The sequence below is a fragment of the Lolium rigidum genome, chromosome 2, assembly GCF_022539505.1.
Source record: "Lolium rigidum isolate FL_2022 chromosome 2, APGP_CSIRO_Lrig_0.1, whole genome shotgun sequence".
NCBI lineage: Eukaryota > Viridiplantae > Streptophyta > Magnoliopsida > Poales > Poaceae > Lolium > Lolium rigidum.
The window spans coordinates 136712611-136729283 of NC_061509.1; the positions used below are offsets into that span (position 1 = coordinate 136712611).

At 43.2% G+C, this 16673-nt stretch overlaps 1 protein-coding gene across 1 annotated transcript; it reads right to left on the minus strand.

Moving 5' to 3' along the window:
* Nucleotides 1-9203: 9203 nt before the first annotated feature.
* Nucleotides 9204-14030, minus strand: LOC124692399 (immune-associated nucleotide-binding protein 9-like). Its single transcript, XM_047225757.1, is given in 7 exon segments — nucleotides 9204-9610; nucleotides 10129-10251; nucleotides 10335-10499; nucleotides 10593-10765; nucleotides 10768-10860; nucleotides 11938-12170; nucleotides 13867-14030. Coding segments are annotated over 6 exon segments (990 nt in total). The 5' UTR covers nucleotides 12161-12170; nucleotides 13867-14030; the 3' UTR covers nucleotides 9204-9397.
* Nucleotides 14031-16673: the final 2643 nt, after the last annotated feature.

Below are 16673 nucleotides of genomic sequence, written 5' to 3' on the forward strand. Positions count from 1 at the left end.
TTTTCGCTGTACCATGTTTCTTCAGAGTAGTACTGCGCTACTAGGATCCATCGTGTTGATGTTTGGTGTGAGCCACTGCACAAACAATGTACTATGCATGTGTGCAGCACACGGTCAAATTGAATGCGATCATGACAATCACCGTATCTTTTGGGGACGGGAGCTTATCTTTCTTAATTGGTCATGGTGGTACACCTGAATCACCTACCAGAATAGGAATTGCAAAGTCTTGTTATGTTTGTACTTCTTATGAACCTCTATAATAGATATGAAATTTATCGCAAAAAAACTGCATTTTCATGGCACACGTGAACAATAAAAGGATGGCCGGTCGTAGGAGGGAAGCCATAAAATTTTAGCCGTGTGTTGTCAACCATTTGAATTACAAGACCTATGCGAGCGAGAGCGATCAGGGACGGAGCTGCCTTGAGGCCAATGGTGTCAGCTGACCTCAATGAAAAATGCGAAATCCTTTACTATTTAGTATTATGTAGTGTTAGTTTATAGAGGCTGACACCCGTGCAATAGAGATATTATACTAATGACCCCAGTGCTATTATTTTTCAGATTCATCCACGGAGTGATGGATGATTCACTCTGCGTAGTTTTTTTTTTAGCGAAAATCACTCTTCATAGTTAATTAAGGGTATGTATTTCTGGCTTATCTTCACGCAAAATTATTTTGGGAAATTTTCAGTGTTTTAAAATAGCTTTTTTACGAAATATTTTTCTTGTCTTTATTACACTGCTCACAAAAAATATCTTTCTTCCACAAAATTTTGTGTACGGACATAAAATGTCTGGATGTACAATTACACAAAAAAATTACTTTGAAAATGCATTTTTCATAATAGGTTAGACGCATGAGCCAAAACACCATATGCAAGAGGCAACAGGGTTAATATGTTTGGTGATCAACGTTTCCATTTTTACTTGGCAAATCATGTTACAGAGAGACGGGCGAACACCGTAAGTCCGTAACACACGTGCTCTCCAAAAGAAGAATTTTCCTATGAACAGCCCGCATAAATACTGTTCCCGGATCTATACGTATCAATACATTTTTTCGATAAAGGATACTTTATTACTTCAAGAAGCAATTACATCCAGCCTCTGCATAACCAGGATGCACACAGCCGTTTGTTGTCTCAAGTGACCAAAGTTACAAAAAAACAAAAATAAGCGAAATACATATCGGAACGATGAATCATATAACGCCTAAGGGCTATACGTATCAATACATGTAGACAATTCTTCTCATGCTTTGTTATCCTAGCTAGTCTCGTAAGGTCCTACCTGACTACCTAGCTAGCTATACCATTGATGGGCACAGTCACAATCTCATTAGCCACTGATGTGCACAATCACAAACTTACAAACACTCAGCCCCTAGGTTGAGCTACTCTTGCTCGTGCCTCCTGGGTGGAGGTAGCGACATTGCTAATCTATTAGGCGCTGATTAGACAAACGGTCATGACGAGGAGTCAGAAAGTCAAGCTCAGAATTAGAAAATCACGAGAGGCCAATCAAAATGTATCAACGTACCGAGACAAAAGGCATGCTGCGTGGGCAGTAGTATTAAACAAGAATCTGATCAGGTATATTGGGAATACTCGGATACTTTCCGAGGCTATCATCGCATGTATATATAGAAGGAGGATAGGTGGAGATTACACGGGATTACAGGTCGTATGACATACAGACTTACACACGCCTATTACGGTTCAAACTCTTGTTTGAACTCTATCTCTAATACCCTCCCTTAATCACAACTTTGACAAGTTGAGATTATCCTTGAAAGCTTCAAACGTTCTGTAAGGCAACGGTTTAGTGAACCCATCAGCAACCTGATCTTTGGAGGAAATGAATCGAATCTCTAGCTGCTTCCTCAACACGGGTTCTCTGACAAAATGAAAATCTATCTCAATATGTTTAGCTCTCGCATGAAACACTGGATTAGCTGACAAATAAGTAGCTCCCAAATTGTCACACCATATACACGGTGTTTGCACCTGTCTAACACCCAACTCTGCAAGCAAAGACTGAACCCACATTATTTCAGCTGTTGCATTTGCTACAGACTTATACTCAGCTTCAGTGCTTGACCTGGACACTGTCTCTTGCTTCTTAGCACTCCAGGAAATCAAATTTGGTCCAAAGAATACAACAAATCCTCCTGTGGACCGGCGATCATCAACACAGCCTGCCCAGTCAGCATCAGAAAAGGCACTGACAAGCATAGAACTGGATCGCACAAATGTGAGGCCAACAGACACGGTGTGCTTGACATATCTTAAGATTCGTTTAGCAGCAGCCCAATGAACAGTGCTGGGAGCATGCAAATACTGGCAGACCTTGTTAACTGCAAAAGATATATCTGGGCGTGTAAGAGTAAGATATTGTAGAGCACCAACCAAGCTTCGTACTTGCTACTGTCATCCGGTCCCAAAGGATCACCTTGCTGTGCTGAAATTTTCTCAGATGAAGACAAAGGTGTAGGCACACCTGTGCAATTGGACATACCAACACGAGCCAGAATATCATGAGCATACTTGGCTTGACTGAGAACTATACCATTGTGTACCTTCTGAACTTCAACACCCAAGAAGAAATTTAGATCACCAAGATCCTTTAATGCAAACTCTTGACTTAAGTCTCTCAAGAGAGCATCAGTTGCAGCTTGAGAAGAACTAGCAACAATAATGTCATCCACATAGATAAGCATATAGATGGTAACATGCAATTTGCGATAGATAAACAGAGAAGTGTCAGACTTGGAAGCAAAGAAACCAAGAGCAAGCAATTTAGAGCTTAACCGAGAATACCACGCTCGAGGTGCCTGTTTGAGTCCATAAAGAGCTTTGTCCAACTTGCACAAGAAGTGAGGAGAACTCTTGTTTTCATACCTAGGAGGTTGTCTCATGTAGACTTCCTCTTCCAGAACGCCATGGAGAAACGCGTTCTTGACATCAAGCTGTCGCAAGCTCCATCCCTTGGAAACAGCCAAGGCCAAAACAAGACGTACAGTAGCGATTTTAACAACAGGACTAAAAGTATCTTCATAGTCAATTCCATATCGCTGTTTGAAACCTTTAGCAACAAGCCTAGCCTTGTATCTGTCAATAGAGCCATCGGACTTGCGCTTAATCTTATACACCCATCGGCAGTCAATAACATTTTTACCTTCCCTTGGTGGCACCAATTTCCAGGTTTTATTATTCATGAGAGCATCAAATTCCTCATCCATGGCTCCTCTCCAATTCGGATCATCAAGAGCAGATTGCAAATTGGCAGGTTCACCTGCTGTACATGTCAATAACCAGCGGATAGTACCATCTTTATAGTCGCGAGGCTTCACGATCCCTTTAGACGCGCGAGTATTCGGACGCGGAGGCGGTGAAGTCACAGGCTGAGACACACGGACGGAAGGCACAGAAGATCCGGCCGAACTGGAGGAGCTGCCTCCGCTTGCAGGCAAGTCTGCACCCTCTGATGCTGTCGGAGCAGAGGAATCTGCGGCGGGATTTGTTGTGCCGCGTGCAGCTGATGAGGTGGCTGAAGGAGAGGAGGCGCGGGCCGCAGAAGATCCAGGAGGCGAGCCATGTGCTGGTGAGGCGGGACCGCGCGACGGGGCAGTCGAGGCAGACCCTGGCGCATCTGACGGAGAAGCTGGCGCGGATCGACGCGATCCCGATACACACTGCCCTGATCCCGAGGTGGATTCGCTCAGAAAATCTGTTTGGGATCCAGCGCCAGTGTTGGTTTCACCTGAAATTTGTGAAGGATCATAAGAACTGCTCGGTGCACCGTTTTGACCCAAATTTTCACCAGGTGCTGTGTTTCGGCGAGCTGTATCCTGCAGGGTATAAGGAATAGGGCTAACTGATGGGTTAGTAGCATGAGTATTTTCCATAGTAATATCATCAATAGTGTCGTTCCCCTGCTCAAAACTATGAAGGGAAGGATCAAGTAGGAGAATTTGATTGCAAAGAAGGGCACCAGCATTGGGATGCAAGGATTTAAAAGGGAACACGGCCTCATCAAAAACAACATCACGTGATATGTAGAGTCGTCCAGTAGATACTTCTAAGCATTTGACTCCTTGGTGACGTGGACTATATCCTAGAAAGACACATTGTGTAGAGCGAAAAGCAAGTTTGCGCTTATTATAGGGACGAAGATTAGGCCAACAGGCACAACCAAAGACACGAAGAGAGGAGTAATTGGGATGAGTGCCAAGGAGACGATGAACAGGAGTGTCATTGTTAATAACTCGACTAGGTAGCATATTGATAAGATATGTGGCTGTAAGAAAGGCTTCATCCCAAAATTTTAATGGCATACCAGCATGAGCAAGAAGAGACAAGCCTACTTCAACAATGTGGCGATGTTTTCGCTCGGCAAGCACCATTCCGTCGATGAGCATGTGGACAGGAAACATGGTGAGAGATACCCCGTGTCCGAAAAAGTGAATTGAGTTTAACATATTCTCCCCCCCCCGATCGCGATTGTACCGCAAGGATCTTTCTATTAAATTTGCGTTCGACAAGAGTTTGGAAATTGACGAAAGCACTAAAACATCAGATTTGCGCTTAAGAAGATAGATCCATGTAAACTTGCTATAATCATCAATAAAGCTTACATAATAATCATGACGACCGACGTAAGTAGGAGCAGGACCCCATACATCGAAAAGACTAATTGTAGGGGGCTGTAGACACACTAGTAGAAATAGGATAGGGTAACCGATGACTCTTAGCTCGTTGGCATGAGTCACAAACCGACACAATACCGGTATCTCTAACACAGGACAGCTTATGCTTGCTTATTATTTGTCTAACAATAACTGAAGAAGGGTGACCTAGACGACTATGCCAATGGGAGAGGTTGAGTTTGACGGCGCCAAAAGCATGCTTCATGGACCCTGAGGACGCCAAGGATGATATAAGAGGATAGAGGCCACCAACACACCGCCCTCTATGAATGATTCTCCGGGTGACCTCGATCCTTGATCAAAAAGAAGAAGGGGTGAAATTCGATAAAGACACCATTATCATATGTGAAGCGGTGGACGTAAAGAAGATTTTTGGATGCATGAGGAACATGTAGGACATTACGAAGATGAAAATTTCGAGTAGGGTTACGAACTATTGAGTGACCTACATGGGAAATATTCATACCTTGCCCATTGGCGATGTTGACCCCGTCGGAGCCCTTGTAGGTATCTCGGAAGGTCAAGTTGTTGAGTTCACTTGTGATATGATGAGTGGCACCCGAATCCTGGTACCAATTTGTGTCAACACCGTATGCTGCATGAGTCTCCTTCTCGCCATAGTCATCATCATCGGAGTAGCGGGACCAACAGTCTTTAGCTGGATGTCCCTCCGTGTTGCAGATTTGGCAGGTAACATCAACCCAGGGTGTGGTACGGCGACGTCCCCGTCCACGGCTGCGTCCCCCTCCTGGAGGACCACGACCTCCGCCTCGGCCAGAAGGATTGTACTGGCGGTCATCGCGCCGATAGTCACGGCGATCGTCACGGCGGTCGACACGGTCGCCGCGGTCACCGCCACGGGAGCGGTTGAAGTTGGAGTTGCCAGAGCGAGGGCGCCACTGCCGGCTAGCAGCATTGGCAGATGTCTCGAAGTCTGGTTGTTGTGGCCCATTGAGCATGAGTTGACGCTGGTCGTAGGCGTGGAGGTGGGAGAAAAGCAGGCTCAGTGAGATGGGCGTCGTGGCCACGCCGAGAGCGGCCACCGCAGCATTGTAGTCGGATCCAAGACCGGCCGGGATATACGAGACAAGCCGGCGATCGGTGAGAGGATGGCCGGCAGCAATCAATTCATCCGCAAATCCCCGCATCTTCGACAGGAACTCTGAGGTCGTCATCCGCAATTTCTTCGTATTGGCGAGAGAGACCGAAGGTTGTTGATCTTGGCCTCGCTCCGGGCAGCGAACATCTCTTCGATCGCCTTCCGTACACCGGCAGCGTTGTCAATCCGGTGGACATGCGGGAGAATCTCGCGCGAGAGAGATTGAAGGAGATACGACAGGACGATCTGATCACGGGACAGCCAGGACGCATACGCCGGATTAGGTCCCATCTTGGCCTCTGTATCGGCAGTTCTGTCGGCGGGGGCGATCTCGATCTGCTCTGGCGGAGCAGCATCGGTGCCATTGAGGAGGCCGACGAGTTGGGCGCCCCGGATTGCCGGTGAAAACCCGGGAGCGCCATAGTGGATGGTTGTCGCTGGTGAGCAGCTCACGTGGAGGCAGGCCGAGATTGATCGGCGGGGTGTAGGAGGAAGACGCCATGGCAGCCGAGATGCGTCGAGCAGGAACAGCAGCGGCGGCGTCGTCGAGAGCTTGCGATCGAGGCTAACGGCGGAAGAGCCGGCCCGATACCATATTAAACAAGAATCTGATCAGGTATATTGGGAATACTCGGATACTTTCCGAGGCTATCATCGCATGTATATATAGAAGGAGGATAGGTGGAGATTACACGGGATTACAGGTCGTATGACATACAGACTTACACACGCCTATTACGGTTCAAACTCTTGTTTGAACTCTATCTCTAATAGGCAGAAGTACTACTGGTTTAACTAATTAATTTAAGGCTTGCTCCTTTGCGAGACAACTAGATTAGATTAATTAGTTGTCAAGTGGACTAGGGTGCTCAATTAGTTTATTGATAGTTAATCCATGACAATGATGGGTTTTCTCTATCCAAAAAGATGTATAATTGCATGCACAGAATTCACTTCACCTAAAACTGAAGCTGATGGAGAAAACCCCTCAGACATAAACATGAACAAAAAGTAAGCTGCAATATTTTTATTTTGCGCCGTGCATCAGTTTTGTTCTAAGTTTCACCAACTAAATCTCCATAAGTAACTTCATGATACCAAAACATGTGAAGTAAAAGCCAACACCACCAGAATACAAGTAGTGCATTATTATATATAACAAGTCTTAAAATTCTAAATTCAACATAGTTCACCGCAAAAGTTCACCAATCACAACACAAACTTCATCCAAAACAAAACAAAATACATACTACATAACTAGAACGGTCGGTATTTCTATATACCACATACATATATAATAGGAAAAAATATTAATCAAAATTACCATGTCAATATTTCGTGTAGCACCTCGTTCACGCCGAGCTCGCCAAAACCGATGGTGCGACTTTGAATCTCATGTGAACGACAAAAGGACGAGTTGGTTAGGCATGACTGACTTCACGAGGGCCATCGGTGCCGCTTGGCGAGGCCAAATGGGCGCGTCACTCTTCACTTTGGAACAAAATGGTAGACTCTAGTGTCTATTTGGACGGACGAATAAGTCATCATAAACTCTTGAAATTTGGAGCGCGCCTCTTTTTCTTCTTCTTTTCGTCCATGTAGCATAAACCCTAGAATTTTAGAATTGTAAAAGAGAAATGCACACACTTCTGCGTGCGGCTCTTTTTCTTCTTCTTTTTGTCCGTGTAGCATAAACACATAATTTTAGAATTGTAAAAGAGAAATGTGAAACAAAAAAGCCAGGCGCTAATGTCTAGCGCATGCCAACACGAGGGGTGCATTTGCGCTATTTTTTTCTTACGACTGTGCCCTCGTAGGGGTTCTTTTCACTGCATATTTTCGTCCACGCACTCTTTTGATGCGTGGCTCTTTTTTTTTCGTCCCGTGCACACACACACACTATGGTGCTGGGTCACGGGCTGGGCTCGGTGGCCTCTTTTAGTTGTGCCTTAGGCATCTTTCGCAGCTGACAGCCGTGCACCGTCCTCGTGTTGGCGATGGAATCAGCAGAATTCGGCTTAATAAACATGTCTGATTTTAATTCAACTTCCGGTGTGGTACTAATATAATGTGCGCAGCGATTCGCCCGGTCGATTTCGCGTCCCGCACCGGCCTCCCAGGAAAACTCGGCTGAGGCCCAATTAGTCCCGTCTCAGGCCCCCGAGGCCCAATTAATAGTCCCGTCTCAGGCCCCCGAGGCCCGTTCACCCTCCATCGTCGTCTCATGCTCTCATCTCGTCGCCGCAAATCCGATCTCCCTCGATGGACAGGCTCTTGAACGCCGGTAGGAGCTTGCCAGGCAGCCACATCTGGAAGTCCGACACCATGAACTGCACCTCCCCGTCGCAATGCTTCTCCGTGGAGCTCCCGCGGTCCGAGAACACCAGCGCCGGCCGTGCTGTTCTTGACCAGCGGAGCCGTCCCCGGTCGTCGACCGCACGCTGATCTCGGGCATGGCGTTGGCGTCGGCCGGCCTTGCGCGGATAAGGGTTGACGCGCCACTCTCCGGCTCGCCGCCGGCGCCCGTCTAGCTCGACGCCAGGTCGCATAGATAGCGGCTTGCGCAAACGACGCCTCCGGACCTTAAATTCAGACCGAAAAAACATGTTGTTGCTGCTCGTTGCTTGATCTCTTGCTGAGCCGGAGGAATCACCTCGACGGGAGCAAGACGCACGCGTAGCGGGATCAGATTGAACTATGAGCTGCCATTCATGTTATTGTAGCTGCAGCTGCTGCTCGATCTTCTTGGGAGAACTAGCAACAGCATCCTGCACTTGCAGCTGCCCATCCTCAGGAAAACCTGATCAGAAAATCTTGTCAAACTCTGGATGGACTTGATCATTAAGGCATCTTCTATTGGGTCCGGAGGTTCCGATGTAGAGACTTGGTAGTACAGGAGGAGATCAGACGTAACTGGGGTGAAGGCGGTTGGAAGTAACCGTACTATGCACTTGTTCTTCATATCTGTGCTTCTGTCTTTCCTTCCTTTTCTTCCCGGGTTTTCTCTTGGATGGCTTGGTTTTGGTCTCTCATGCATCTTCGACTTCCTCATGTGTAAAGGGCAGGAGGGTTAACACATGTAAAGGAGAAGACTGGTATATGAACACATGTAATAGACAAGATTCATCTTTGATGCCATTGATAACAGCCCTATTGACCTTGATTGGAGGCGAAGGAGGATAATCAATGGACAGTAGGGAGAAAGCGTCAGCCTGGCCTAGCACGCACGCTGGGTTCTCCTGTTCGGCAGCAAAGTTGCTTCAGTAGCTTCCCAGGCTACTTCCAACTGTGTGGCTGTACTGCAAGTATAAACCACAGGAATTTTGGGGCTATTCAGAGAATTAAACATGCAACATTCTCTCCTCATGACACAGCAAAAAAAAAACATGATACTCAAAAGTATACACCGCAACCATTATATATAGTATATAGTACGACTCAGACATTACAGTTCCAGTACTACTAATATAGATGTACGAGATGAGACACTAAAATTTATCAGTTATTACGGGGCAGGCTTAAGACTACTGAAGCCCTCTATTGACAAATCACTAAAGCATCCGCACGCAACCGAGAAAACCGCTTTACAGAATAGCACACTTGTTACTGGTAGCCAACCGTCTGAATTCCTCGTTTTCCAGTTGGGCCTTCTCAAGGCGCTCTCTGAGCTGACGGATCTCCTCGTCTGATTTCATCCTGGCCTCTGCAGCCACCCTCTCTGCTTCTAATCTGGCGTTCTGTTCTTCCATAAGTTGGCATTGCAGCTTTTCCACCGTGCAGTTTAGCTTGTCTTCCACCTATATCATGAATGTCCAGTCAGAGTTGATGCAATTTCTAAAGTCACTCTAAAGTAGAAAAGATACGTGGACAGCAATTCAATAATTATCGAGAACTTCTAAGGGGATTAAATACAATTTATGTTGTAAATATTAGAACATTTTTCAATAAACTTGGTCAAATATTGAGAGGTTTGACTAATGACAAAGCTATAACTTCAAATAAAAGTGATTGTAGTTCCGATACTTCTAGTACTTCTTTAAAATGAAAGAAAAAGATGATTGCTTCATGAAATAATGATATGTTGAGCCTACAGCTTATGTAAACAAGAAAAATCATCTATAATAGACCTTGAGCCTCGTGGTAACTCCATATAGGCTTCAGGCATGATCAACTTAATATGGAATGCCGTTAATCAGTAATAATATATAAAGGAAGATATGTCTTCATAGTTTTTTTCAAACACGGTTTTTAAAATTAAAGTAGGTAACAAAGTGTTGCCTGCTTTTACCAAAACCGATAAAATAGTATCTCTTACCATGGCAGTAATGTTTGCAAGTTGTTCATCCCGAGTTCTGTGGATTTCCTTCTTCAATTCAGATATCTGTTCCTCTGAATATCCCATGGCATCATGAACCTCCTTTTCTCTATCATGCACCTCCTACAAGATGAGGTAAGCATTAACTACAGAAAAATATAGGATAGGGATGAGAATCTCAAACTTCGCTCAACATCATTATTTACCTTAATGCGAGTGAGCATTTGGTCTGTAAATGGTTTTCCTCCATTATTTGCACTAACAGAATCAACCACATCAAGCAACGTTTCCAGCTGCTTAGCTTGAATCACTCGGTCCTTGGTCTTGTTGTCAAAAAGAACAACTCTATTTTTGCATAGCTCAACAACTTTCTGTAGACAGAACATTGCAAATGTAACTATTTGCACGCAAGCTCAAGAACCTTTCATGCACATTTCAAGAGTTAAAGATGCAAAAGTATATACCTGCAGATATTCCGGGGCATTACTTAGCATGTTCTTCAATTTAGTTTCACCAACTAGATCTCCATAGGTGAAGACCAGGATCAAGTGATCAACAATTTGCTCTCCAAAAAACACTTTAATAGTCTCAATGGTGCTAGAATCTTCTCGAGAAAATCGAGTTGTAGCAGAAAAACCATCAACACCGCATGTATCCCATCTTTGGCCATGTTCATACACTTGACGATTTCTTTACCAGCATCCTCAGGTGTTACAGTCATGTCAAATAGTCCTATCCAAGTAGTTGAAATGGGTGATTAGCAAAACATAATAAACATGAACGGCCAACAACCTACTCTGTTAAGTACAATGCTGAATTGCGGCAAGGAAGATAAATTTACTAGTTTCCTAGTTCACATTGGTCCATGCCCATTAAATACATCGTTCTATTAAAATACAAAATCATATTTCATTCTTTGTCTGTTTCTAGGAAAATATTGCTTCCCTTTATGTTTCATTTTCAAGCATGCAAGAAATGAAGGGGGACTGACATTGACAAATATGGAAAGACGTGGGAAGAATAAATGACAGCTGCAAAATGAACACGGTGCAGGTTTAATTGAAATATCCTGCACTCCTACATTTTCAGAGCAGCATTTCCACTTCAAACTCTTAACACTCTAATTGCATTAACCCTAAGTCAAAACAAGGAGCAAGAAAAGTGATAATTCACAGCATGATTAATCTGATTAATTGTCTCATTAAAAATTTGAATCTTATAGTTTACGATCAACAAGCTGAATGCCTGCAGGTTGCTATGGGCCTAATTAAATAAATCGAATTATGTGTCACATCTGCCTCCATACAAATCCATAGCGACAAAAACTGACCTGGCGTTAGAAAGAACAAGGCAACTTATTACACATAGATAGCGAAACCAGAAAGTACAGACATATTTTGCAAACCCTAAATAGAATTGATGATGGATCATCAATCAGGAAATTACGTTTGGTGGACAGTAGGAGGTGTGATGGCAAACTGAGCTTCCCCACAACATCCAATCTTTATAGGAGCACAGATAAACAATAGTAACTAGGTCCAGCGTACACTACCATGCTACAGTATTTTTTTATAGCAAAAAAAAGTAGCAGATGGCTTCTAAATTAACTGCTATTTTGATAAAGAGTGGATGGCGTCCAAACATCCAAAGATATTGCATCAAACGTCTCATCAGCATAATCAGAGAAGAAAGTGTGCGATCGATATGTACACGAGATGCAACATAGTATGTAGAATTCACAAATTCAAAACATCTGAATGGTAGATAAATACAAAGAATAGTAGTTACATTCAATACATGCACTCTTACCTGGTGTATCAATAACATTTATGGTGCGGCCATCTTTCAGAGTGGTGCTTCCCATCTGACAAGTATTTGTCACACTAGCATGGGAGTATTCAGACACAAATGCTTCCCGTCCAAGGATACTATTGCCAGTTGCACTCTTGCCGTAGCCAAGCTTTCCAACAAGAACAAGGGTGATGTCAGCACTAGGCAACACCCAGTCATCATCATAGTTGCTTCCACCCATTGCGAAAAAACTGTTCACAAAATCAGGAATCAGCGACTATGTATCATATATATTATCATGTAATCGCTGAAAAAAGGTAGCATGAGAAATGAAAAAAGCAACAACTCCCCCACCACCACTACATGAGTTAAGCTTTCCCAACACTGTTAAACTTATACATCAAACTGAGATTATTATTAACATACGTTGAATTGAACGGTTACGATTATTGTAAGAAAGAAAAGTTATACATCATTCAAAATGAATTAAATTTTAAACGCCGGTTGAATTGAATTGTTACGCATACTTGCAGTATTATTGTCGAAGAAAGGAAAGTTATACATCAATCAAAATGAATTGAATTTTTTACATCGATTGAATTGAATTATTACTCATACTTGCAGTATTGTCAAAGATGAAGTTAACTCAAGGTAATGACAACAACAAAAAAGAAGATAGAACTCAAGATCTTCTAGGTTAATTTTATAGCTTTGCTCTCTAAACAGCTATAAATAAAATACACAATATGGCAGACCTTAGAGATGCAAAGGTCATTATGAGTTAACATGTAAAAACAGGTCGCCATATTACATCGTGAAATGCAAAAAACATGTATCCTTCAAAAATACATAGACACTACAGAAGGAAAACTGCATGTACAATGATAAATTTTCAGGAGGTTAAACAGCATGTCTTTGGTATCTCCTAGAAGAGGATCACATTGTACAACTCAAGAGCCTTAAAAACATAAAGATGGAAAACATCACACACAAAACAAAACACAAACTATCCCGGTGCGAATAAAATGTTACAGTTTTACCAGATTATTAGATCCAAACAGAATAAGCAATGGCTATAAGAAACCAGTGGATGGACAATTACTCTGCAACGATTGTGATGAACTTTCAGTAAGAAACAACCTAGCGTTGTAGCGATGTCTAACACATGACACTACACAAAACAAAGAAAAACGAACAGGGAAAATTTCAGTTCTTCTAGCTCACGAAGAACCAGGGTTGGAAAAACGACAAGCCTTCAAAGCGGAAGTCGCGCTTAGTTAAATCGCAACCAGACTTGCAGAAAAGGAAATTTTGATGTCGTCTGAATTAGATTGCATCAAAGTCTTGCCATTACAGTCAAGCAAACCCTAGCGCTCAATGTGAAACTACAAGATCAGATTAATTCAGAATATCCTAAACAAACTTCCTGTTTAGTTTTCTTATCCTCTGGCACTCGGCAGATTAATAATCAGATAAAAGCAACTCAAGAAGGCAGGTTATCCTACAGATTGGGAAGAATCTGCTAAGCTGACAACTGGTCAGCAACAATGCATAGCGACGAAGAACCTATACTGCAAACTAAGTAATTTTAGCACATCAGATAGCGACGCAATAACCTAACTATTAAGCACATGAGATTATATATTCTCAGTCCAGAAAGAGACTATCAAACAACACAGATAAACCAATCTCTGCAGTCTAGATGCCTAATTACCGCAACCCCCACCCCACCCCCGTCATCACACACGCGCGCGCGCAGACACACACAAATTCCCAGCCAACCCAACCCACACCCAATCACTGAATCGAACAAACACGAAACTAAAAACTCCAATCCTATACGTAGTCGGCGAGAACGAAACGAAATTACTGTTGACAAGCAGGAAATTCATCTACGCACCAACGAAATTTGCACCGAAAATTGACCTGCAGATCGGATGAACTTACGAGGGGCCGAGGGGAAGTAGACAAGTAGCAGGAAGGGGAGAGGTCGGGGAAGACGGGAAGGATTGCTTGGTCTCGAAGAAGAATCCTGCGGGGGTTGGCTTTTTGTTTGGGAAGAAAGAAGTAGAAAACAACAAAATAATCTGGGAGTCGACTTGGGGTCTTCTTCTCTATCTGCCGACGTATGGCCGCCGTATTTGCGGGGCGTTTATATTAGCGGAGGAGGAGGCGTATCGTGACGGACAAAGCGAAAACGTAACGCGTGGCACCCGCGGCGGCCGTTCTGTATTCGGGTTTAATCGGGTGCCGTGGCGTCCGTGGAGCCTTCGCGAGCCGTCCGATTGTGCGCCCAGGGTCGTGCACGGATGGGGGACATATTGGTCATGGATAATTATTAGGTCAAACAAATGCTACTACTTCCTCTGGTTCTTGAATCCTAGGTTTAATTGGCAAAGGATAGTTAGGATATCAAAGTTTGAACAGATTCTTTCGCAGGGTTCCCAAAACTACAGGAGATTTTATGTAAAACAGTCTACATGTAATCATTGTCAAAGCTTGAATTTGGATGTTCATAGTGCATGAAAAGTTAAGTTAGTCAGAAAACGCGCCAAAATCCCCTTCCAACATGCATCTATCATCATGGCTCGTTTTCTGTGGTCGGATGTCTATCCTTCAAGAAGGTCGGATGTCTAGCCTTCAAGAATAGATTGCGCAAAACCAAATGCGAGAATCCAAATCATGTTTCGTTTAAAACTACACCTTACACATGGGGTAACTATTTGTGTCTATTTTAATATACAATGTATTGCTATGTGAGTGTAGTGTACTCATTCATCACCGTTATTTTGTTACATTCATTTCTTGATCATGTTGCGGTGATTTTATGATGCATTTCTTTTATTACGGTATACTACAAATATGTCTATCGCATGTGATTTCCAACATCAACAATACATATATCAGAAATGTGTATACCCCGCATCCAAGTTTAAACGAACTCTTCCTTGCTATTTTGAGAATGAATCCTATTACACTAGTGGTACGCGTGCTATCCTACATCTTATGAAATCATTTGTAAAAGCTTAAATTTGGATGCTCAATAAAAGGTCATTTATCCAAAGAAAAAAGGGTGGCAGAATCGTCATCTAACACACATTTATGAGCGCACGCGGTTAACAGTGTGTCAGAAGTACATCATATGTTGTTTACCCGGAGGTTAGAGGTCTAGCATCCAAAATAGATGACACATACCCAAACTTAGCACCCAAATCACCATTCATATAATCTTGTGTTTATTTCACAAGAGCCTCGGAAGAAAGATCTTTCTCAGTGGGTGACTATGTTTAGTCTATATGAGTCGTGTTAGTGATGCATCATTCTTTAATGGTGCAAGGACATAGATGTCATCTAGAGGGGTGAATAGACGGTTTAAAACTTTTACGATAAGGCTTGAACAAATATCAAACAAAACTAACATTTAATTTGTCAAGCACAAATTCTATATAACTAAAGTTTACGTATGTGCCAACAACTTATGCTAAGCAAGACAAGAAGCTATGTGATATAGATACATAACTTCAAGCACGAAGACTATTACAAAGTAAAGTGTATAAGTAAAAAAAAATCTGGTATAGAAATAACTAAGACACGCGGAGACGACGATGTATCCCGAAGTTCACACTCTTGCGAGTGCTACTCTGCGTTAGAACGGTGTGGAGGCCAATGCACCCCAAACGTCACGAATGACATAACATATTCTCCTCGATCCTCCCCACCAAAAGGAAAGGCATCGATACACTACGAAAGATTGAGGGTGGTCACAAAACCCGTACAAGTTTGGGGCAATCTCCACAAATTAATTAGAAGCCCCCAAGAAATCACCATGAAAGCCTCACGCTTGAGGAATCGTCGCAACTTAATTGGAGGCCCTAAGAACACCACTAAGCCACAAAGTTTTCTAGGGTTCCAAGAATCCACGAGTAAAAAGCTTCTTACTTTCACTTCCACGAATCACCGTGGAGAACTCAAACCTATACACCGAATGAAAATGTCAAATCCTTCAATCCCAAATTTCACCAAAGCTACAAAAGCTTGTTGAGGGATAGGAGAGGAAGAACAAAGAAGGAGAACACCAAATTTCTCCAAGATGTAGATCTAATGGGTTCCCCTCACAAAGAGAGGATATTGATTGGTGGAAGTGTCAATCTAGATCTCGTGTATCTTTTCTCTCAAATAGATGCAAGATTCATTGGATGGAGATAGAAATCTCAAAGGATTCGGCAATGGGCGTAAAAACATGCTCAAGAACCTCTTTAACCTTTGGTGAAGAAGACCCCTTAAATATGTTCCTAGAAATCCAACCGTTATGCACAAAAAAATGGGAGGAACGGAAGTTCCACTCATTTGGGGTGGAAGTTCCAGCATGTCAAAAGACTGCCCAATGGTCAAAAAGATCAGAATTTGTACCAGAAGTAGGGTGGTACTAGTGGCCACTGACAATAGCAGCCAACTTCCGGAAACACCAAAACATTCTCGGTACACCTTCTATAGCTAAAAACCAGTTTCTAGAACTTATTCCGAAAGTAGGGCGGTGCAACCAGCTGGCAGTAGTACCAGCAAGAATGGGCCAAACTGAAAGTGCATGGAGCCCCCATGTGTGGTTTTGGTAATTAATGACAATCCCTATGGACTAATGTTTGCATTGAGTTATATTTGTAGGAGTTGTCCATAGGCAATGCTTGAACCATATGTTGGCTTCAAGGTTGCAAGAAGAAGAAATTGATGAAGGATATCAAGTGTCAAGTATGTCT